Raw genomic sequence first — 24,989 nt, 5'->3', positions numbered from 1 at the left:
CCCCCCTAATGGAGCATCTTCGCCGGTTAGATACATTTAGGCTGGCCTGCCTACGATCCATCCTGGGTTTAACCATGCTGGATTGTGTGAGATCTGAACAAAGTCCCATCGGTGAGCTCCTCCGGCAGGCAAGGCTGCGTTGGCTGGGTCATGGAGCCCGCATGCTCAGCCACCGCATGCCTAAACAGCTTTTGTTTGGCCGGATAGAGGGGGCTACACGGGCGCGGCGCGGGCTAGAGAAGAGAGATGGAGTGATGTGGTACAGGAGGACGTGGAGCTGAGCGGACTTACCGATGACCGGTACAAGCGGTGTCAAGATCGGCCTCTGTGGAGGAGGCTCGTGAAGGACGCTACTGGGCAGTTGGAGGCAGTCGCCCTCCAACAATATCGGAGGGCAGAGGAGCGACGCTCACAACAACGAGCGGAGTGCCAGGTGGTTGCGTGTGTACGTGCGTGTGTATGTGCGTGCGCGTATGTGTGTGTACATGTGTGTGCGCGTGTGTATGTGCGTGTGTACGTGCGTGTGTACGTGCGTGTGTACGTGCGTGTGTACGTGCGTGTGTACGTGCGTGTGTACGTGCGTGTGCACCTTGAGGTAGGAGCCGTGGTAGCGCGTGACGAAGGGAGAGTCGCACTGACTCAGCACCGTGATCTCCTGCTGGATGTCCTCGATCTCATCCTCAGCCGCCTCCAGGTCGATCATCTTGATGGCCACCACCTGGCGGGGCGGGGGGGGGGGGTCACAAAGACAGACGCCCCCTTATAGCCTCACACTCAAAGCAAGTACCACACACACACACACACCCTGTACCACACATACACACAACAACAACAACAACAACAACAACCGCCATTCGCCACTAAGTGGCGGTAACGTCACCACGACGCTTGTGCCAGGCCAAGTGCACCTGGCAGGAGGTCACGGGGCAGACCCAGGTGCCACGGGTCGACTGACCGAGATGACTGGCTGATGCACCACCTGTGCCCCCTAATGTGCCAACTTGCTGTGCTTTAGCCACAAGGCGCTTCGCTCGTTGTTGTGAGCGTCGCTCCTCCGCCCTCCGTTGTTGTTGGAGGGCGACTGCCTCCAACTACCCAGTAGCGTCCTTCACGAGCCTCCTCCAGAGGCCGATCAAGACACCGCTGGTACCAGTCATCAGCAAGTCCACTCAGCTCCACGTCCTCCTGTACCACATCACTCCATCTCTCTCTAGCCCGTGCCGAGCCCGTTTAGCCCCCTCGATCCGCCCGAACAAAAGCTGTTTAGGCATGTGGTGGCTGGGCATGCGGGCTACATGACCCAGCCAACGCAGCCTTGCCTGCCGGAGGAGCTCGCCGATGGGACTTTGCCCAGATCTTTCAAGGATTTGTGAGCTCCTCACACAATCCAGCCTGGTTAAACCCAGGATGGATCGTAGGCAGGCCAGCCTAAATGTTTCCAACCGGCGAAGATGCTCCATTAGGGGGGTCCACGTTTCGCAAGCGTAGAGAAGGAAGGGAATGACCGTGGCCGAGAAGACCTGAAGCTTCGTACGGAGCGACAGACCAGGTAGCTTCCACACAGCGTTACGCAACCGATGAAAATATATTGCCGCTCGACTGATTCGGAGTGAGACCTCTGCTGTTGAACTGGAGCCGGTCATAAGCACACTGCCCAGGTATGGGAAACTCTCCACTCTCTCCACAACTTCCCCATCACCGATTGGGAGTTGTGGGGGTGGAGTGTCCGATGGTACAAAATACCCAGGCAGGTGCTTAGTTTTGGTGGGGCTGATGGTAAGGCCCCACCTCTTAGTGGCACGCTCCAGTCTCAGCAGCAGCGTCTCCAACTCCTCTTCTGAATGAGGAGCTATTACCAAATCATTGGCATACATAACGTGGTTGACCAATAGGGAGCCATCTCTTGATCGCACCCGGGCGTCGATCAGCCTCCCATTATATCTGTACCAAATGGAAATTCCCCCGGTACAGCTATTGAAGGCTTCACGAACTACGCAGTCGAAGTAGATGTTAAATAATGTGGGAGCCAGAGGACATCCCTGTCGCACCCCAAGGTGTACAGGGAAAGGCTCCGACTCCCGGCCACGTAGTTTTACCCGGGCCCGCTCACCATCATGAAGGTCCTTAATGATCGTGAGCAGAGGGTCAGGGACTCCGAAAGCACGAAGAACAACCCAGAGCCCAGGCCTACTGATGGCATCATAGGCCTTGACCAGGTCAATAAAGCAGAGATGTAGGTCTTGTTGGAATTTCCTACACTTCTGCTGTAGCAGACGGACAGAAAATATGGCATCTGTGCAGGACCGCCCTTTCCTGAAATCGCATTGGGGTTCCGCAAGCCTCTCCTCAGCGTGCCTAGCAAGGCGATGTTGAATAATCTTTGCCAGGACCTTTCCCGGCACACTGAGGAGTGAGATGCCCCTGTAGTTGTTACAGTCTGTGCGGTCCCCCTTCTTAAAGAGGGGGACCACCAGGGCATCTTTCCAATCCTGCGGTACCCGTCCAGCGGTCCAGACTGTTGTTATGATGTCATATAGGGCAATCTGTGCACAAACGCCACCCTCCCTCAGCATTTCGCTTGGGAGATCATCTCTGCCCGGTGCCTTTCCTGGTTTCAGACTCCGGATCGTCTTAAGTACTTCCTCAACAGATGGCACCTCAGCCAGCCACTCACAGGGGGCGATCTCTTCCAATATTTGAGGCACGGCAGCCTCAGCATACACACACAGACACACAAACATGCTCGTATACACACGAACCACACACTCACACGGCCTGTACCAGCTTATGACGCTGTGTGTGACGATGACAATGACACTGTGTGTGACGATGACACCGTGTGTGATGATGACACCGTGTGTGATGATGACACTGTGTGTGATGATGACAATGACACTGTGTGTGATGATGACACCGTGTGTGACAATGATACTGTGTGTGATGATGACAATGACACTGTGTGTGATGATGACAATGACACTGTGTGTGATGATGACAATGACACTGTGTGTGATGATGACAATGACACTGCGTGTGATGATGACAATGACACTGTGTGTGATGATGACAATGACACTGCGTGTGATGATGACAATGACACTGCGTGTGATGATGACAATGACACTGTGTGTGATGATGACAATGACACTGCGTGTGATGATGACAATGACACTGCGTGTGATGATGACAATGACACTGTGTGTGATGATGACAATGACACTGTGTGATGATGACAATGACACTGTGTGTGATGATGACAATGACACTGTGTGTGATGATGACAATGACACTGCGTGTGATGATGACAATGACACTGTGTGTGATGATGACAATGACACTGCGTGTGATGATGACAATGACACTGCGTGCGATGATGACAATGACACTGCGTGTGATGATGACAATGACACTGTGTGTGATGATGACAATGACACTGCGTGTGATGATGACAATGACACTGCGTGTGATGATGACAATGACACTGTGTGTGATGATGACAATGACACTGCGTGTGATGATGACAATGACACTGTGTGTGATGATGACAATGACACTGTGTGTGATGATGACAATGACACTGTGTGTGATGATGACAATGACACTGCGTGTGATGGTGACAATGACACTGCGTGTGATGATGACAATGACACTGTGTGTGATGATGACAATGACACTGTGTGTGATGATGACAATGACACTGTGTGTGATGATGACAATGACACTGTGTGTGATGATGACAATGACACTGTGTGTGATGATGACAATGACACTGCGTGTGATGATGACAATGACACTGTGTGTGATGATGACAATGATACTGTGTGTGATGATGACAATGACACTGTGTGTGATGATGACAATGACACTGTGTGTGATGATGACAATGACACTGTGTGTGATGATGACAATGACACTGCGTGTGATGATGACAATGACACTGTGTGTGATGATGACAATGACACTGTGTGTGATGATGACAATGACACTGTGTGTGATGATGACAATGACACTGTGTGTGATGATGACAATGACACTGTGTGTGATGATGACAATGACACTGCGTGTGATGATGACAATGACACTGTGTGTGATGATGACAATGACACTGTGTGTGATGATGACAATGACACTGTGTGTGATGATGACAATGACACTGTGTGTGATGATGACAATGACACTGTGTGTGATGATGACAATGACACTGCGTGTGATGATGACAATGACACTGTGTGTGATGATGACAATGACACTGTGTGTGATGATGACAATGACACTGTGTGTGATGATGACAATGACACTGTGTGTGATGATGACAATGATACTGTGTGTGATGATGACAATGACACTGTGTGTGATGATGACAATGACACTGTGTGTGATGATGACAATGACACTGTGTGTGATGATGACAATGACACTGTGTGTGATGATGACAATGACACTGTGTGTGATGATGACAATGACACTGTGTGTGATGATGACAATGACACTGTGTGTGATGATGACAATGACACTGCGTGTGATGATGACAATAACACTGTGTGTGATGATGACAATGACACTGTGTGTGATGATGACAATGACACTGTGTGTGATGATGACAATGACACTGTGTGTGATGATGACAATGACACTGTGTGTGATGATGACAATGACACTGCGTGTGATGATGACAATGACACTGCGTGTGATGATGACAATAACACTGTGTGTGATGATGACAATGACACTGTGTGTGATGATGACAATGACACTGTGTGTGATGATGACAATGACACTGTGTGTGATGATGACAATGACACTGTGTGTGATGATGACAATGACACTGTGTGTGATGATGACAATGACACTGTGTGTGATGATGACAATGACACTGCGTGTGATGATGACAATGACACTGTGTGTGATGATGACAATGACACTGTGTGTGATGATGACAATGACACTGTGTGTGATGATGACAATGACACTGTGTGTGATGATGACAATGACACTGCGTGTGATGATGACAATGACACTGTGTGTGATGATGACAATGACACTGTGTGTGATGATGACAATGACACTGCCTGTGATGATGACAATGACACTGTGTGTGATGATGACAATGACACTGTGTGTGATGATGACAATGACACTGTGTGTGATGATGACAATGACACTGCGTGTGATGATGACAATGACACTGTGTGTGATGATGACAATGACACTGTGTGTGATGATGACAATGACACTGTGTGTGATGATGACAATGACACTGTGTGTGATGATGACAATGACACTGCGTGTGATGATGACAATGACACTGTGTGTGATGATGACAATGACACTGTGTGTGATGATGACAATGACACTGTGTGTGATGATGACAATGACACTGCGTGTGATGATGACAATGACACTGTGTGATGATGACAATGACACTATGTGTGATGATGACAATGACACTGTGTGTGATGATGACAATGACACTGCGTGTGATGATGACAATGACACTGTGTGTGATGATGACAATGACACTGCGTGTGATGATGACAATGACACTGTGTGTGATGATGACAATGATACTGTGTGTGATGATGACAATGACACTGTGTGTGATGATGACAATGACACTGCGTGTGATGATGACAATGATACTGTGTGTGATGATGACAATGACACTGTGTGTGATGATGACAATGACACTGCGTGTGATGATGACAATGACACTGTGTGTGATGATGACAATGACACTGCGTGTGATGATGACAATGACACTGCGTGTGATGATGACAATGACACTGTGTGTGATGATGACAATGACACTGCGTGTGATGATGACAATGACACTGCGTGTGATGATGACAATGACACTGTGTGTGATGATGACAATGACACTGCGTGTGATGATGACAATGACACTGTGTGTGATGATGACAATAACACTGTGTGTGATGATGACAATGACACTGCGTGTGATGATGACAATGACACTGTGTGTGATGATGACAATGACACTGCGTGTGATGATGACAATGACACTGTGTGTGATGATGACAATGACACTGTGTGTGATGATGACAATGACACTGTGTGTGATGATGACAATGACACTGCGTGTGATGATGACAATGACACTGCGTGTGATGATGACAATGACACTGCGTGTGATGATGACAATGACACTGTGTGTGATGATGACAATGACACTGTGTGTGATGATGACAATGACACTGTGTGTGATGATGACAATGACACTGCGTGTGATGATGACAATGACACTGTGTGTGATGATGACAATGACACTGTGTGTGATGATGACAATGACACTGCGTGTGATGATGACAATGACACTGTGTGTGATGATGACAATGACACTGTCCGTGACGATGGCGTCGTGCGTGACCACAAGCACAATGATGGTGATGACGACGCCTTGCCTCCTTCGTGTGATTGTTGATGCCCTTGAACACCTTCCCAAACGAGCCCTTGCCAATCCTCTCCTGCTTGGTGAACAACTCCTCTGGGTCTGCCTTGGTCCTCTGCGAATAAACAACAACAACACAACAATGACACCCAACAAAGACACCACAACAATACAACAACCACCACACTGTTTTCAACCACCACCACCACACTGTGTTCAACCACCACCACCACCACACTGTGTTCAATCACCACCACCACCACCACACTGTGTTCAACAACAACCACCACCACCACACTGTGTTCAACAACAACCACCACCACCACCACACTGTGTTCAACCACCACCACCACACTGTGTTCAACAACCACCACCACCACCACCACACTGTGTTCAACAACAACCACCACCACACTGTGTTCAACAACCACCACCACCACCATACTGTGTTCAACAACAACCACCACCACACTGTGTTCAACAACAACCACCACCACACTGTGTTCAACAACAACCACCACCACACTGTGTTCAACAACCACCACCACCACCACACTGTGTTCAACAACCACCACCACCACACTGTGTTCAACAACCACCACCACCACCACACTGTGTTCAACAACAACCACCACCACCACACTGTTCAACAACCACCACCACCACCACACTGTGTTCAACAACCACCACCACCACCACACTGTGTTCAACAACCACCACCACAGTGTTCAACAACCACCACCACCACACTGTGTTCAACAACCACCACCACCACACTGTTCAACAACCACCACCACCACACTGTGTTCAACAACCACCACCACCACCACACTGTGTTCAACAACCACCACCACAGTGTTCAACAACCACCACCACCACACTGTGTTCAACAACCACCACCACCACACTGTTCAACAACCACCACCACCACCACACTGTGTTCAACAACCACCACCACCACCACACTGTGTTCAACAACCACCACCACACTGTGTTCAACAACAACCACCACACTGTGTTCAACAACAACCACCACACTGTGTTCAACAACAACCACCACCACACAGTGTTCAACAACCACCACCACCACACTGTGTTCAACAACCACCACCACCACCACACTGTGTTCAACAACAACCACCACCACACTGTGTTCAACAACAACCACCACCACACTGTGTTCAACAACCACCACCACCACACTGTGTTCAACAACCACCACCACCACACTGTGTTCAACAACCACCACTACCACCACACTGTGTTCAACAACAACCACCACCACACTGTGTTCAACAACAACCACCACCACACTGTGTTCAACAACAACCACCACCACACTGTGTTCAACAACCACCACCACCACACTGTGTTCAACAACCACCACCACCACACTGTGTTCAACAACCACCACCACCACACTGTGTTCAACAACCACCACCACCACCAAAATGTGTTCAACAACAACAACCACCATCACACTGTGTTCAACAACCACCACCACACTGTGTTCAACAACAACACCACCACACTGTGTTCAACAACCACCACCACCACCACACTGTGTTCAACAACCACCACCACCACCACACTGTGTTCAACAACAACCACCACCACCACCACACTGTGTTCAACAACCACCACCACCACCACACTGTGTTCAACAACCACCACCACCACACTGTGTTCAACAACCACCACCACCACACTGTGTTCAACAACCACCACCACCACACTGTGTTCAACAACAACCACCACCACCACCACACTGTGTTCAACAACCACCACCACCACCACACTGTGTTCAACAACCACCACCACCACACTGTGTTCAACAACCACCACCACACTGTGTTCAACAACAACCGCCACCACCACACTGTGTTCAACAACCACCACCACCACCACACTGTGTTCGACAACCACCACCACCACACTGTGTTCAACAACCACCACCACCACACTGTGTTCAACAACAACCACCACCACCACACTGTGTTCAACAACCACCACCACACACTGTGTTCAACACCACCACCACACTGTGTTCAACAACCACCACCACCACACTGTGTTCAACAACCACCACCACACTGTGTTCAACAACAACCGCCACCACCACACTGTGTTCAACAACCACCACCACCACACTGTGTTCAACAACCACCACCACACTGTGTTCAACAACAACCGCCACCACCACACTGTGTTCGACAACAACCGCCACCACCACACTGTGTTCAACAACAACCACCACCACCACACTGTGTTCAACAACAACCACCACCACCACACTGTGTTCGACAACCACCACCACCACCACACTGTGTTCAACAACAACCACCACCACCACACTGTGTTCAACAACAACCGCCACCACCACACTGTGTTCAACAACAACCACCACCACCACACTGTGTTCAACAACAACCGCCACCACCACACTGTGTTCAACAACCACCACCACCACACTGTGTTCAACAACAACCACCACCACCACACTGTGTTCAACATCTACCACCACCACCACACTGTGTTCAACAACAACCGCCACCACCACACTGTGTTCAACAACAACCACCACCACCACACTGTGTTCAACAACAACCACCACCACCACACTGTGTTCAACAACAACCACCACCACCACACTGTGTTCAACAACAACCGCCACCACCACACTGTGTTCAACAACAACCGCCACCACCACACTGTGTTCAACAACAACCGCCACCACCACACTGTGTTCAACAACAACCGCCACCACCACACTGTGTTCAACAACAACCGCCACCACCACACTGTGTTCAACAACAACCACCACCACCACACTGTGTTCAACAACAACCGCCACCACCACACTGTGTTCAACAACAACCGCCACCACCACACTGTGTTCAACAACAACCGCCACCACCACACTGTGTTCAACAACAACCACCACCACCACACTGTGTTCAACAACAACCACCACCACCACACTGTGTTCAACATCTACCACCACCACCACACTGTGTTCAACAACAACCGCCACCACCACACTGTGTTCAACAACAACCACCACCACCACACTGTGTTCAACATCTACCACCACCACCACACTGTGTTCAACAACCACCACCACCACACTGTGTTCAACATCTACCACCACCACCACACTGTGTTCAACAACCACCACCACCACCACACTGTGTTCAACAACAACCACCACCACCACACTGTGTTCAACAACAACCACCACCACACTGTGTTCAACATCTACCACCACCACCACACTGTGTTCAACAACCACCCCCACCACACTGTGTTCAACATCTACCACCACCACCACACTGTGTTCAACAACCACCACCACCACCACACTGTGTTCAACAACAACCACCACCACCACACTGTGTTCAACAACCACCACCACCACACTGTGTTCAACATCTACCACCACCACCACACTGTGTTCAACAACCACCACCACCACCACACTGTGTTCAACAACAACCACCCCCACCACACTGTGTTCAACATCTACCACCACCACCACACTGTGTTCAACAACCACCACCACCACCACACTGTGTTCAACAACAACCACCACCACCACACTGTGTTCAACAACAACCACCACCACCACACTGTGTTCAACAACAACCACCACCACCACACTGTGTTCAACCACCACCACCACCACACTGTGTTCAACATCTACCACCACCACCACCACACTGTGTTCAACAACAACCACCACACTGTGTTCAACAACCACCACCACCACCACCACACTGTGTTCAACAACCACCACCACACTGTGTTCAACAACCACCACCACCACCACACTGGGTTCAACAACAACCACCACCACCACACTGTTCAACAACCACCACCACCACCACACTGTGTTCAACAACAACCACCACCACACTGTGTTCAACAACAACCACCACCACCACACTGGGTTCAACAACAACCACCACCACCACACTGTTCAACAACCACCACCACCACCACACTGGGTTCAACAACAACCACCACCACACTGTGTTCAACAACAACCACCACCACACTGTGTTCAACAACCACCACCACCACACTGTGTTCAACAACCACCACCACCACACTGTGTTCAACAACAACCACCACACTGTGTTCAACAACCACCACCACCACACTGTGTTCAACCACCACCACAACCACCACCACCACCCTGTGTTCAACCACCACCACCACCACCACCCTGTGTTCAACCACCACCACAACCACCACCACCACCCTGTGTTCAACCACCACCACAACCACCACCACCACATTGGTTCAATCTCAGCCCGACTGCTGCTGATGAGAAGTGTTGTGTTGAACCAATGCTGGTGGAAGGCTGATGCGATGTGTAAAATACACGTCTGTTCGTGAGAAGAGCCGGGAATCTCGCAAGGAGACACATTGGCGCCTGTTAAGTTCTCAAAGCACACTACTGCGGATAATACGAAACATAGAATTTAAATGTTGTCCAAGAATCCACTTCACGGGAATCCGTTCCGGGATTTGTCGCGGGAGGCGCCAACCCCAACGAGCTCCGACTCCCGGAGCCGGAATCTCGGGGGGTGGCGGGGAAAACCCGGAAGTCCGAAATCCAACGACCCGAACTCCACGACTATTAAATTAAACTAAATTGTAACGGATTAAAACGACAGCGATTAAAGGCGCGCACACAGCACTCACCTGCACGTTCAGTGCTTTCGCCAGCAGCGCCATATCCCCGTTCTTGTTGTTAACTTAATGGTTTTTTTTTTTTATGACGGGACCCCCACCCCGAAGGAAGATAGCGGCCTCGCCTATTTTTCCGGTGGGGCTAGGCGCAGGCTTTCCCCGCCGGGTTAACTAGGCCGTAAGGGAGCTGGAGAGACGAGGGTGGTGATTAAAATAAATCCGCGAATATTTAAAAAAAAGCAAATTAACGCGAGGCGACTGTCGATGCGGGAACGAAGCCGGCAACGGAATATTTTCGTGGTGTTTTTTTTGTTTAAAATCCGACAATTATCGACGGGAAGACGCCGGCGAAACTTGACCGCGACTGGCCCCGCGGTGTTTAGAACCTTTAAAGAAAATAGTTTCTGAAGTTGGGCGGAGCAGCGGGCGGTGATGCGTCCGCTGGCGAGCGCGCGCGCGCGCCCTCAAACCTTCCGCCGCCCTCCGCGATGAAAGTAGTGCCGCCAATGCATTGCAATGGGTGGGTGGGTGGGGGGTGGAATTGTGGAAAAAACATCACAAATTGATGAGTAAATTGTTCGTTTTGTGACAAATTAATCAAGTCCCATCACGAGGAGAGAAACACAAACACGTAGACAAGAACTACATTTTGTTACATTGGAGTCTATGGGAGACTTCAACATTGGAGTTAATGGGAGACTTTGACATTGAAGTCTATGGGAGACTTCAACATTGGAGTCTATGGGAGACTTTAACATTGGAGTCTATGGGAGACTTTAACATTGGAGTCTATGGGAGACTTTAACATTTGAGTCTATGGGAGACTTTAACATTGAAGTCTATGGGAGACTTTAACATTGGAGTCTATGGGAGACTTTAACATTGAAGTCTATGGGAGACTTTAACATTGGGGTCTATGGGAGACTTTGACATTGAGGTCTATGGGAGACTTCAACATTGGAGTCTATGGGAGACTTTAACATTGGAGTCTATGGGAGACTTTAACATTGGAGTCTATGGGAGACTTCAACATTGGAGTCTATGGGAGACTTTAACATTGGGGTCTATGGGAGACTTTAACATTGGAGTCTATGGGAGACTTTAACATTGAAGTCTATGGGAGACTTTAACATTGGAGTCTATGGGAGACTTTAACATTGGAGTCTATGGGTAGAGACTTCAACATTGCAGTTAATGGGAGACTTCAACATTGGAGTCTATGGGAGACTTTAACATTGGAGTCTATGGGAGACTTTAACATTGGAGTCTATGGGAGACTTCAACATTGGAGTCTATGGGTAGAGACTTTGACATTGCAGTTAATGGGAGACTTCAACATTGGAGTCTATGGGAGACTTTAACATTGAAGTCTATGGGAGACTTCAACATTGGAGTCTATGGGAGACTTTGACATTGGGTCTATGGGTAGAGACTTCAACATGGCTGTCAACCCCTTATCAGTGCCCTACTTTATTACAGACCAATTCAGAGCTCATTGGTCACTCCGTGCCCCTCACGAATCTCAAAGTTCACGCGACAGAGTCCCATAATAAGTAGAGAAACACAAACAAATCGACAATTTATTTTATGCCTCCCGCATCGGAAGGTCTTGACCGCCGTACGGACCTGAAAACTCTAACTTCCCTGAACAAGAAGAATACAGTTCAGTTTCAGCTTCATTTATGAAGTTCTTGAACAAAAAGTGACTATGCGCGCACAGAAAAATCCAGGAAAACACAGCAACGTCTTCCAGAGAAAGCACCGCATCTCACCGCCGCGTTGCACACATCCCAGTGGGATGCAAGTCAAACAACTTCAACCCTACGGGGTTGCGCCGTGTGGGTTGCCACGGTGCGGGGACAGTTTTTCGTGGCTAATTCATCACCTCGGAAGGTCTGGACTGCACTCAGGGGCCTCATCATCTCGTGCCTGCGATGGACAATTCACGTGAAAGTAAAACATCCCGTGGCCAGACGTCGGAGGTGCTGGATTATGACGGTCAGCCATGTCCTGGGTTCCAAAGTTCAAAGTTCAAAGTTCCTATGCTTCTATTTACGACTCCCCAAAGTCTATAAATTCCCCAAAATACGCCAATAAAACGCACAATTGCTAGTTACACTATAACCTTTAAACAAAAATACCGCTCAGAGCATTCGGGCATTCGACGTTTCAGGCAATGGTCCTTCTTCGTGTTGAATCGGTGGTGGTGGTGTTATTTGTAGAGCCAGAGTGCATCACCGTCACACTGATGTCCCATCCAGCAGTGGACAGACCCTGGTGGTGGTGACACTGAGAGACGCGGTAGAGACATCACCATCGTGTCACCACCACCACCACCAGGGTCTATCCACTGCTGGTGGTGGTGACACTGAGAGACGCGGTAGACATCACCATCGTGTCACCACCACCACCAGGGTCTATCCACTGCTGGTGGTGGTGACACTGAGAGACGCGGTAGAGACATCACCATCAAATAAATATTAAATAATAAATATGTTTAATGTCCTCCGAGCGGGATTCGAACTCGCGTGCCGCTGCACAGGTCACGTGGCATGCGGCTGCGCGAGGCGCGAGCGTGAGGGAGGGTAGAGGAGGGGGGTGTGGGTTATATAGGGGGTCTAAATATAGCAGCGGCGCCCGTGATTGGCTGACACGTTATGCAAATTATCTTTATGCAAATTTTTGCACGCCCATTGTATAGTGGACCCCCTCCCCGCTCACACCCCTTCCGCCCCCACCCTCTCACGAGGAGCGGTGGTGCAGCGGTGAGCGCACTGCCGCTTTTGTGTCTGCGTAGCAGGAACCCGGAAAATAAGTGACATTTAAAACACTTTTTTAAAAGACGCTTTTATGAAATGTACGAGTAATGGTGGAACTCCACGACTCCAGGAAGTGGCCACGAAGCTTGCCATAACGTAAGGGCAATTACAGTGAACGTGAGTTGAGCGTGGACAATTAGAGCCAAGCCGAAACATAACATATAAAAAGAATATTTGAAAAAATATATTTATTTTTTATGATAGAATATAGTATTGCCATCGATATGACATAAGTGTACCAAGTTTGCAGTCGATACCACATTGGGAAGTGGGTTAGAATTGAGTTACAAGATTTGAGGATACAACAACAGACAGAGTGAGTTAATCAAAAGCGTGTAAAAAATATACCACGGCCACCACCACGAACCACGTGGAGCGATCGTCATCTGAGGCCTCCTCCCCTAGGTCGACTCAGCCTCAAATTAGTAGCGGGTTGCCAGGAAGCTGGTTGAATTGCAAACCAGTCTCTGTGTGAGTCTGTGGGTCTCTGTGAGAGTCTGTGGGACTCTATGTGAGTCTGTGTGTCTCTGTGTGAGTCTGTGGGTCTCTGTGTCAGTCTATGGGTCTCTATGTGAGTCTATGGGTCTCTATGTGAGTCTATGGGTCTCTACTGAGTCTATGGGTCTCTGTGTGAGTCTGTGGGTCTCTGTGTAAATCTGTGGGTCTCTGTGAGAGTCTGTGGGACTCTATGTGAGTCTGTGTGTCTCTGTGTGAGTCTGTGGGTCTCTGTGTGAGTCTAAGGGTCTCTGTGTGAATCTGTGGGTCTCTGTGTGAGTCTGTGGGTCTCTGTGAGAGTCTGTGGGTCTCTGTGTGAGTCTGTGGGTCTCTGTGGGTCTCTGTGTGGGTCTGTGGGTCTCTGTGTGAGTCTGTGGGTCTCTGTGTGAGTCTGTGGGTCTCTATGTGAGTCTGTGGGTCTCTGTGTGAGTCTGTGGGTCTCTGTGTGAGTCTGTGGGTCTCTGTGTGAGTCTGTGGGTCTCTATGTTAGTCTGTGGGTCTCTGTGGGAGTCTGTGGGTCTCTGTGTGAGTGTATGGGCTCACTCTGTGATGAGTCTGTGGGTCTCTGTGTGATGAGTCTGTGGGTTTCTGTGTGAGTCTGCGGGTCTCTGTGTGAGTCTATGGGTCTCTCTGTGTGATGAGTCTGTGGGTCTCTGTGTGAGTCTGCGGGTCTCTGTGTGAGTCTGTGGGTCTCTGTGTGAGTCTGCGGGTCTCTGTGTGAGTCTGTGGGTCTCTTTGTGAGTCTGTGGGTCTCTTTGTGAGTCTGTGGGTCTCTGTGTGAGTCTGTGGGTCTCTGTGTGAGTCTGTGGGTCTCTGTGAGAGTCTGTGGATCTCTGTGAGAGTCTGTGGTTCTCTGTGTGGGTCTGTGGGTCTCTATGTAAGTCTATGGGTCTTTGTGTGATGAGTCTGTGGGTCTCTGTGAGAGTCTGTGGGTCTCTGTGTGAGGCTGTGGGTCTCTGTGAGCGCCTGTGGGTCTCTGTGAGAGTCTGTGGGTCTCTGTGTGAGTCTATGGGTCTCTCTGTGATGAGTCTGTGGGTATCTGTGTGAGTCTATGGGTCTCTCTGTGATGAGTCTGTGGGTCTCTGTGTGATGAGTCTGTGGGTTTCTGTGTGAGTCTGCGGGTCTCTGTATGAGTCTATGGGTCTCTCTGTGTGAGTCTGTGGGTCACGGTGTGAGTCTGTAATAAAGCTCGTTGAGGCGACTTCTGAAATTCGTCTTTTATTCAACTTATCTTACAGTTTACTTCACGCTGCTGATAGGCAGCATGAGAGGGACAGATATAGAGAGAGAAACGCACTGCCACGTGGCAACTCGGAGCTCAGCTCCCGGGTGGCCTCCCCCCTCTGTTCGTTCCCGTTCTGACCACGTGTCGTTCGTCTCCACCCCTATTTAATACCCGGGTCACGTGGTACGTTTCCGCCAATCCTCGTTAGCCTGCATGGAATCTTCGAGGCTCCCTCGTCATCTCCCGGGACCACGCCCCTGACTCGTCTCCCCATTGGCTGTGGCCAAAGCCAGCAGAACCAATCCTTACAGCTGTCACCTCTCCATCACGTCAGGGCCATGCCCCTAGGCTTCCCCCCATTGGCTGTAAACCAGGACCGGCAGAGCCAATCACCATGACGAGTTGTGATACGTCAGTGAACCGGATATATCCTCATATTACAAGTCTATGGATCTCTGTGTGAGTCTGTGGGTCTCTGTGTGAGTCTGTGGGTCTCTGTGTGAGTCCATAGGTCTCTGTGTGAGTCTGTGGGTCTCTGTGTCAGTCTATTGGTCTCTATGTGAGTCTATGGGTCTCTATGTGAGTCCATAGGTATCTGTGTGAGTCTGTGGGTCTCTGTGAGTCTGTGGGTCTCTGTGTGAGTCTATGGGTCTCTATGTGAGTCAATGGGTCTCTGTGTGAGTCTGTGGGTCTCTGTGCGATTCTATGGAACTCTGTGAGAGTCTGTGGGTCTCTTTGTGAGTCTATGGGTCTCTATGTGAGTCAATGGGTCTCTGTATGAGTCTGTGGGTCTCTGTGTGATTCTATGGAACTCTGTGAGAGTCTGTGGGTCTCTATGTGAGTCAATAGGTCTCTGTGTGAGTCTGTGGGTCTCTGTGAGAGTCTGTGGGACTCTATGTGAGTCTGTGTGTCTCTGTGTGAGTCTGTGGGTCTCTGTGTCAGTCTATGGGTCTCTATGTGAGTCTATGGGTCTCTATGTGAGTCTATGGGTCTCTACTGAGTCTATGGGTCTCTGTGTGAGTCTGTGGGTCTCTGTGTAAATCTGTGGGTCTCTGTGAGAGTCTGTGGGTCTCTGTGGGAGTCTGTGGGTCTCTGTGTGAGTGTATGGGCTCACTCTGTGATGAGTCTGTGGGTCTCTGTGTGATGAGTCTGTGGGTTTCTGTGTGAGTCTGCGGGTCTCTGTGTGAGTCTATGGGTCTCTCTGTGTGATGAGTCTGTGGGTCTCTGTGTGAGTCTGCGGGTCTCTGTGTGAGTTTGTGGGTCTCTGTGTGAGTCTGCGGGTCTCTGTGTGAGTCTGTGGGTCTCTTTGTGAGTCTGTGGGTCTCTTTGTGAGTCTGTGGGTCTCTGTGTGAGTCTGTGGGTCTCTGTGTGAGTCTGTGGGTCTCTGTGAGAGTCTGTGGATCTCTGTGAGAGTCTGTGGTTCTCTGTGTGGGTCTGTGGGTCTCTATGTAAGTCTATGGGTCTTTGTGTGATGAGTCTGTGGGTCTCTGTGAGAGTCTGTGGGTCTCTGTGTGAGGCTGTGGGTCTCTGTGAGCGCCTGTGGGTCTCTGTGAGAGTCTGTGGGTCTCTGTGTGAGTCTATGGGTCTCTCTGTGATGAGTCTGTGGGTATCTTGTGAGTCTATGGGTCTCTCTGTGATGAGTCTGTGGGTCTCTGTGTGATGAGTCTGTGGGTTTCTGTGTGAGTCTGCGGGTCTCTGTGTGATGAGTCTGTGGGTCTCTGTGTGATGAGTCTGTGGGTCTCTGTGTGAGTCTGCGGGTCTCTGTATGAGTCTATGGGTCTCTCTGTGTGAGTCTGTGGGTCACGGTGTGAGTCTGTAATAAAGCTCGTTGAGGCGACTTCTGAAATTCGTCTTTTATTCAACTTATCTTACAGTTTACTTCACGCTGCTGATAGGCAGCATGAGAGGGACAGATATATAGAGAGAAACGCACTGCCACGTGGCAACTCGGAGCTCAGCTCCCGGGTGGCCTCCCCCCTCTGTTCGTTCCCGTTCTGACCACGTGTCGTTCGTCTCCACCCCTATTTAATACCCGGGTCACGTGGTACGTTTCCGCCAATCCTCGTTAGCCTGCATGGAATCTTCGAGGCTCCCTCGTCATCTCCCGGGACCACGCCCCTGACTCGTCTCCCCATTGGCTGTGGCCAAAGCCAGCAGAACCAATCCTTACAGCTGTCACCTCTCCATCACGTCAGGGCCATGCCCCTAGGCTTCCCCCCATTGGCTGTAAACCAGGACCGGCAGAGCCAATCACCATGACGAGTTGTGATACGTCAGTGAGCCGGATATATCCTCATATTACAAGTCTATGGATCTCTGTGTGAGTCTGTGGGTCTCTGTGTGAGTCTGTGGGTCTCTGTGTGAGTCTGCAGATCTCTGTGTGAGTCTGTGGGTCTCTGTGTGCATCTATGGGTCTCTGTGTGAGTTTGTGGGTCTCTGTGTGAGTCTATGGATCTCTGTGCGAGTCTGTGGGTCTCTGTGAGAGTCTGTGGCTCTCTGTGTGGTGGGTCGCGGTGTGAGTCTGTGGGTCTCTGTGTAAATCTGTGGGTCTCTGTGATTCTATGGAACTCTGTGAGAGTCTGCGGGTCTCTGTGTGAGTCTGTGGGTCTCTGTGTCAGTCTATGGGTCTCTATATGAGTCTATGGGTCTCTATGTGAGTCCATAGGTCTCTGTGTGAGTCTGTGGGTCTGTGTGTCAGTCTATGGGTCTCTATATGAGTCTATGGGTCTCTATGTGAGTCCAGAGGTCTCTGTGTGAGTCTGTGGGTCTCTGTGTCAGTCTATTGGTCTCTATGTGAGTCTATGGGTCTCTTTGTGAGTCCATAGGTATCTGTGTGAGTCTGTGGGTCTCTGTGAGTCTGTGGGTCTCTGTGTGAGTCTATGGGTCTCTATGTGAGTCAATGGGTCTCTGTGTGAGTCTGTGGGTCTCTGTGCGATTCTATGGAACTCTGTGAGAGTCTGTGGGTCTCTTTGTGAGTCTATGGGTCTCTATGTGAGTCAATGGGTCTCTGTATGAGTCTGTGGGTCTCTGTGTGATTCTATGGAACTCTGTGAGAGTCTGTGGGTCTCTATGTGAGTCAATAGGTCTCTGTGTGAGTCTGTGGGTCTCTGTGTCAGTCTATGGGTCTCTATGTGAGTCTATGGGTCTCTATGTGAGTCTATGGGTCTCTACTGAGTCTATGGGTCTCTGTGTGAGTCTGTGGGTCTCTGTGTAAATCTGTGGGTCTCTGTAATTATATGGAACTCTGTGAGAGTCTGTGGGTCTCTGTGTGAGTCTGTGGGTCTCTGTGTCAGTCTATGGGTCTCTATGTGAGTCTATGGGTCTCTATGTGAGTCCATAGGTCTCTGTGTGAGTCTGTGGGTCTCTGTGAGTCTGTGGGTCTCTGTGTGAGTCTATGGGTCTCTATGTGAGTCAATGGGTCTCTGTATGAGTCTGTGGGTCTCTGTGTGATTCTATGGAACTCTGTGAGAGTCTGTGGGTCTCTGCGTGAGTCTGTGGGTCTCTGTGTCAGTCTGTGGGTCTCTGTGTGAGTCTGTGGGTCTCTGTGTCAGCCTATGGGTCTCTATGTTAGTCTGTGGGTCTCTGTGTGGTGGGTCTCGGTGTGAGTCTATGGGTCTCTGTGTAAATCTGTGGGTCTCTGTGATTCTATGGAACTCTGTGAGAGTCTGTGGGTCTCTTTGTGAGTCTATCGGTCTCTATGTGAGTCAATGGGTCTCTGTATGAGTCTGTGGGTCTCTGTGTGATTCTATGAAACTCTGTGAGAGTCTGTGGGTCTCTATGTGAGTCAATAGGTCTCTGTGTGAGTCTGTGGGTCTCTGTGTCAGTCTATGGGTCTCTATGTGAGTCTATGGGTCTCTATGTGAGTCTATGGGTCTCTACTGAGTCTATGGGTCTCTGTGTGAGTCTGTGGGTCTCTGTGTAAATCTGTGGGTCTCTGTAATTATATGGAACTCTGTGAGAGTCTGTGGGTCTCTGTGTGAGTCTGTGGGTCTCTGTGTCAGTCTATGGGTCTCTATGTGAGTCTATGGGTCTCTATGTGAGTCCATAGGTCTCTGTGTGAGTCTGTGGGTCTCTGTGAGTCTGTGGGTCTCTGTGTGAGTCTATGGGTCTCTATGTGAGTCAATGGGTCTCTGTATGAGTCTGTGGGTCTCTGTGTGATTCTATGGAACTCTGTGAGAGTCTGTGGGTCTCTGTGTGAGTCTGTGGGTCTCTGTGTCAGTCTGTGGGTCTCTGTGTGAGTCTGTGGGTCTCTGTGTCAGCCTATGGGTCTCTATGTTAGTCTGTGGGTCTCTGTGTGGTGGGTCTCGGTGTGAGTCTATGGGTCTCTGTGTAAATCTGTGGGTCTCTGTGATTCTATGGAACTCTGTGAGAGTCTGTGGGTCTCTGTGTGAGTCTGTGGGTCTCTGTGTCAGTCTATGGGTCTCTATATGAGTCTATGGGTCTCTATGTGAGTCCATAGGTCTCTGTGTGAGTCTGTGGGTCTCTGTGTAAATCTGTGGGTCTCTGTAATTCTATGGAACTCTGTGAGAGTCTGTGGGTCTCTGTGTGAGTCTGTGGGTCTCTGTGTCAGTCTATGGGTCTCTATGTGAGTCTATGGGTCTCTATGTGAGTCCATAGGTCTCTGTGTGAGTCTGTGGGTCTCTGTGAGTCTGTGGGTCTCTGTGTGAGTCTATGGGTCTCTATGTGAGTCAATGGGTCTCTGTGTGAGTCTGTGGGTCTTTGTGCGATTCTATGGAACTCTGTGAGAGTCTGTGGGTCTCTGTGTGAGTCTGTGGGTCTCTGTGTCAGTCTGTGGGTCTCTGTGTGAGTCTGTGGGTCTCTGTGTCAGCCTATGGGTCTCTATGTGAGTCTGTGGGTCTCTGTGTGGTGGGTCTCGGTGTGAGTCTATGGGTCTCTGTGTGAATCTGTGGGTCTCTGTGAGTCTGTGGGTCTCTGTGTGAGTCTATGGGTCTCTATGTGAGTCAATAGGTCTCTGTGTGAGTCTGTGGGTCTCTGTGTCAGTCTATGGGTCTCTATGTGAGTCTATGGGTCTCTATGTGAGTCTATGGGTCTCTACGTGAGTCTATGGGTCTCTGTGTGAGTCTGTGGGTCTCTGTGTGATTCTATTGATATCTGTATAAGTCTGTGGGTCTCTGTGTGAGTCTGTGGGTCTCTGTGAGTCTGTGGGTCTCTGTGTCAGTCTGTGGGTCTCTGTGTGAGTCTGTGCTCTGTGTGAGTTGGCCTGTGTTGTGCCCGTCTGTGAAATCAAGAAGAGTTCCCTCTCCACGACGTGTCGCGGAAGTCGCCATGACATTGGTGCTGCTCGCGACTCGCTACGAACACCACGTGGCCCCACAGTCCGTGATGGGCTACTGCGAGGAACACCGGAGCATCAACAACCACCACCATGAAGCATCATGCCGTGGTTGATGATCCATGATAGAGGGGGGCAAGGGGGAGTTATTTTGGGTTACATCACGTGAGGCATAAATGTAGTTTCGGATGATCCTGGTAGCTACTACATATGTGCTACTACATATGTACTACTACATATATGTACTCCTACATATGTAGTAGTACATATTTGTAGTAGCTACTACATATATGTACTACTATGTAGTACACATATTTAGTGGCACATATGTAGTAGTACATATGTCGTAGTACATATTACATATGTACTACTACATATGTAGTAGTAGCTACGGGCCCAGAACTTTCAAAGGCCCCGTGCTTAACGCTTTCAAGCTATCAATTCCGGTATAGTGATTCTGCACTTGCTCTATTACCAGGGGCGGTTTCTTCATTAGGGCGATTGGGCGACGCACCACCAAAGTGTGAAAGGGACTTTTTCAATCACATTCACAATGTCATTCAACCAGAGTTACGCTAGCCGTCACTGTGCCTCTGGATATAGTCCAATCAGCGTCATGTCACGTTCTGTGGAGTACCGCCTCTTTTTGGGCGATTTCACTCCGGCTGAGAATCGCCCAAAGTGTTCCCATAGACTTACATTCAAAGATGTTTTTTTTCGAACGGCAGGCGCTGCAATGCATTCTCTATGGGTTCCGGGAGGGCTCGCACTAACGTGCTTACGTCATCATACATAAGCACGTTTCAGTCAACAATATTATTTGTCGCCACCTAGTGGAATATTTAATAAAAGAAACTATCTGAGTGGATTGAAAATACATTTACTGGTCAAAAACCTTGTCAAACTCCATTTGAGCTTGAATTTTGGTAAAATGTTAATTAACGTAATAACACACACACACAAATCATCGCTGTCGGACGGAAGCCTTGTATGTCCAAAACTGTTACTTTTCAGGAAACGAAAGAAAACCTGTTTTTTCCCCAAAATAATTTCCAAGCTCTTTTAATGCTTTTCATTGGTTAAATATTTGTAAAACACATTGACAGATGTAAAGGGTGACCAATAGCATTAATTTTTGAAAAATATGGAGATATAAAATATGGATTCTGCCTGATACATTGTTGCTGTCGGGATGGAAACCTTGTATCTCCATATTTATATTATAATAAATAATTTATTTTATAACTAAAATAAATGTATTTCTTTTGTCAGGTCTGCGACACAATCTTGGTCCACACCAAAGAAAGGTTCTCCTTTACCGACCACCTTGTAAGTGCCACGCTGCTACAAGGAGAGATGTTTCAACAGCATGGCCATACATTCCCTGTTGAGGCTCTGAACATCACTGTCAGGGCATACCCAATGTTAACTAAGGCGAAGCTGAAGACTGAACTGTCTCTCATTTATGAGAGTCCAGAATTCAAGGGCTGCTGTGGTGCACTGGCGCTGTACCAGGTTTTGCTGAAGTACAACCTTCAGGATACTTTTTCAGAGACTGTTGCTCTGTTGAACATCCTCATAACCACTCCCATGACAACTGCTGAAGCTGAGAGGTGTCCATATTTTATATCTCCATATTTTTTCAAGAATTAATGCTATTGGTCACCCTTTACATCTGCCAATGTGTTTTACAACCTTAAAGAGAAGCAAGACATTCCTGAGAAATGTAATGGGACAGGAACGTCTGAATGCGCTGGCTATGCTTTCCATGGAGAGGGAACTAGTCAGGAACACGCCTGCTTTCAATGAGAGAGTCATTGATCACTTTGCTACTTTGAAAGAGAGAAGAGCAACATTTCAGTATAAGTAAGCAGTGTATTAAGCGAGTAATGTGATGTAAGCAGTGTAATAATAGTGAGTATAGAAACAAACAAGGAGATGTATTGTAAGAGTCACTTTATTTTTCATTAATATGAAAGAAGTGAAGTTGCCTTTACATGCTTAAGCTGTTAATTTATCCATTGCATGGGTGGAGCTTATCCTTATCAATCATCCAAACATTTGCCCCCCCTGAGAGATTTTGCAGGAGCCGCCACTGTCTATTACTATAGTACTGGGTGTCTAAGCTCTTTGGTTGTTTCGGTAAAGTCACGTAGTTAGAAATAAAATAAAACAAATCACGACGTTTCGATCGCAAAACAAGGTTGGGTGTCTAAGGTTAGCGATTTGTCGTACTATCTGGCTGTATAGCAAATGAAAAAAATACAATTACTTTACTGTGCAAGTGAAACATTTTACATGTTTTAATACTTACGTGGTTTTTTTTTATTTAGGGCCGCTTTCTAACATCATGCTACAGGCTCCGCACTATCTTCGCCCGGCACTGCATGAGTGCCGTGTCGTTGAAGGCCGCCACCACCCGACACGGCCAATTGTCGCGTAAACGAAACTTGCCCAGATCGGTTCGATTCGGGACCGTTTCTCCGGTATCAAAGTATCAAAACAAATTCAAATCATAGGTCAGTTTAACACGGGGGCTTTCGCGACCAATGTTTTACCTATTCGGGCAGTAATACAACAGGAGTTGTGTTAAGAAGTTCAAACACGAAATCGATTCTATATTTTGCAAGGAATGAAATGACTACGTTCACCACACACACTTAATGCTCGTGGTGAACAAGCAAACAGAACACGCCGTGATAATAGTCTGCAGCCGTTGCCTTTGGAGCTGATCGTCCTCCACCAGAGACATCGGCAGCCTTCTTTATGGGCCAAGTCTCACCGCCAGCGTCAGACCAGAGAACAACTCAAAACGGCGACCAGTACAAGGGCAATGTCACGCGTATCGGAGCATTTCTAATGAAAACCACCACCACCACGCACGGCTGGCTTGCCGTCAAACGAACCTCTGGCATCTCCCGAGAGGAGAGAGAGAAAGAGATATGGAGAGAGAGATATGCAGAGAGAGACAGAGTAATCCTCTTGAATTGCTCGCCACCATCAACCACCTTCACCATCGTCGACAAATCCATCACCACCACCATCATCGAAGGTAATAAGACGACAACATTGTTCTTAATAATTTATTGTGTATTGTCTGAGAGTCATTGCAAGTTAAACAATCGCCATTTGTCCGCCCCCCCGGCCGCCACCTCTGTGTTTGCTAGTACCAGGGCACGTGGGGTCACGTTCTCATAGAGACCCACAGAGACCCACAGAGACTCATACTCATAGAGACCCACAGAGACTCATACTCATAGAGACCCATACACATAGAGACCCACAGAGACCCATACTCATTGAGACCCACAGAGACTCATACTCATAGAGACCCACAGAGACCCACAGAGACCCATACTCATAGAGACCCACAGAGACTCATACTTTAGAGACCCACAGAGACCCACAGAGACTCATACTCATAGAGACCCACAGAGACCCATACTCATAGAGACCCACAGAGACCCACAGAGACTCATACTCATAGAGACCCACAGAGACCCATACTCATAGAGACCCACAGATACCCACAGAGACTCATACTCATAGAGACCCACAGAGACTCATACTCATAGAGACCCACAGAGACCCACAGAGACTCATACTCATAGAGACCCACAGAGACCCATACTCATAGAGACCCACAGAGACCCACAGAGACTCATACTCATAGAGACCCACAGAGACTCATACTCATAGAGACCCACAGAGACTCATACTCATAGAGACCCACAGAGACCCAGAGGAGCTGTGCGGAACGGAGAGACAGACAGAGCCGAGGTTCCCTGTAAAATAAGAAACTATGAACTAGTGTGTGTGTGCGTGTGTGTGTGTGCGTGCGTGTGTGTGTGTGTACGTGTGTGTGTGTGTACGTGTGTGTGTGCGTGTTAGCCGGTGTAAGGCCCCGCTGGGCTGCTGTGTAGCTCTTAGAAGTGACCATCTGGTCATCACAGATGACAGCTGCTCAACCAAGTGGTAGATTGTCATCATCATCATCGTCAATCATTATCATCAATCATCATCAATCATCATCATCAATCATCATCATCG

The 24,989-nt window shown here is 48.9% G+C and overlaps 1 protein-coding gene across 1 annotated transcript in view; it reads right to left on the bottom strand.

Annotated features, from left to right (window-relative positions):
* Positions 1 to 11,502, bottom strand: part of LOC133360900 (serine/threonine-protein kinase 25-like) — a 31,507-nt gene extending 20,005 nt beyond the window's left edge. The window contains exons 1-3 of the mRNA XM_061579776.1: positions 11,120 to 11,502; positions 6,423 to 6,524; positions 590 to 718 (exon numbers count right to left, since the gene is read on the bottom strand). Of these exons, the coding sequence (XP_061435760.1) occupies positions 590 to 718; positions 6,423 to 6,524; positions 11,120 to 11,152 (264 nt within the window). The 5' untranslated portion in view covers positions 11,153 to 11,502. The remainder of the gene's footprint in view (positions 1 to 589; positions 719 to 6,422; positions 6,525 to 11,119) is intronic.
* Between the last annotated feature and the right edge of the window lie 13,487 nt (positions 11,503 to 24,989).

The sequence above is a fragment of the Lethenteron reissneri genome, chromosome 70, assembly GCF_015708825.2.
Source record: "Lethenteron reissneri isolate LAM-NWPU_2019-01 chromosome 70, ASM1570882v1, whole genome shotgun sequence".
NCBI classification, from domain to species: domain Eukaryota; kingdom Metazoa; phylum Chordata; class Hyperoartia; order Petromyzontiformes; family Petromyzontidae; genus Lethenteron; species Lethenteron reissneri.
This window is presented reverse-complemented; position numbering and strand designations above follow the sequence as displayed.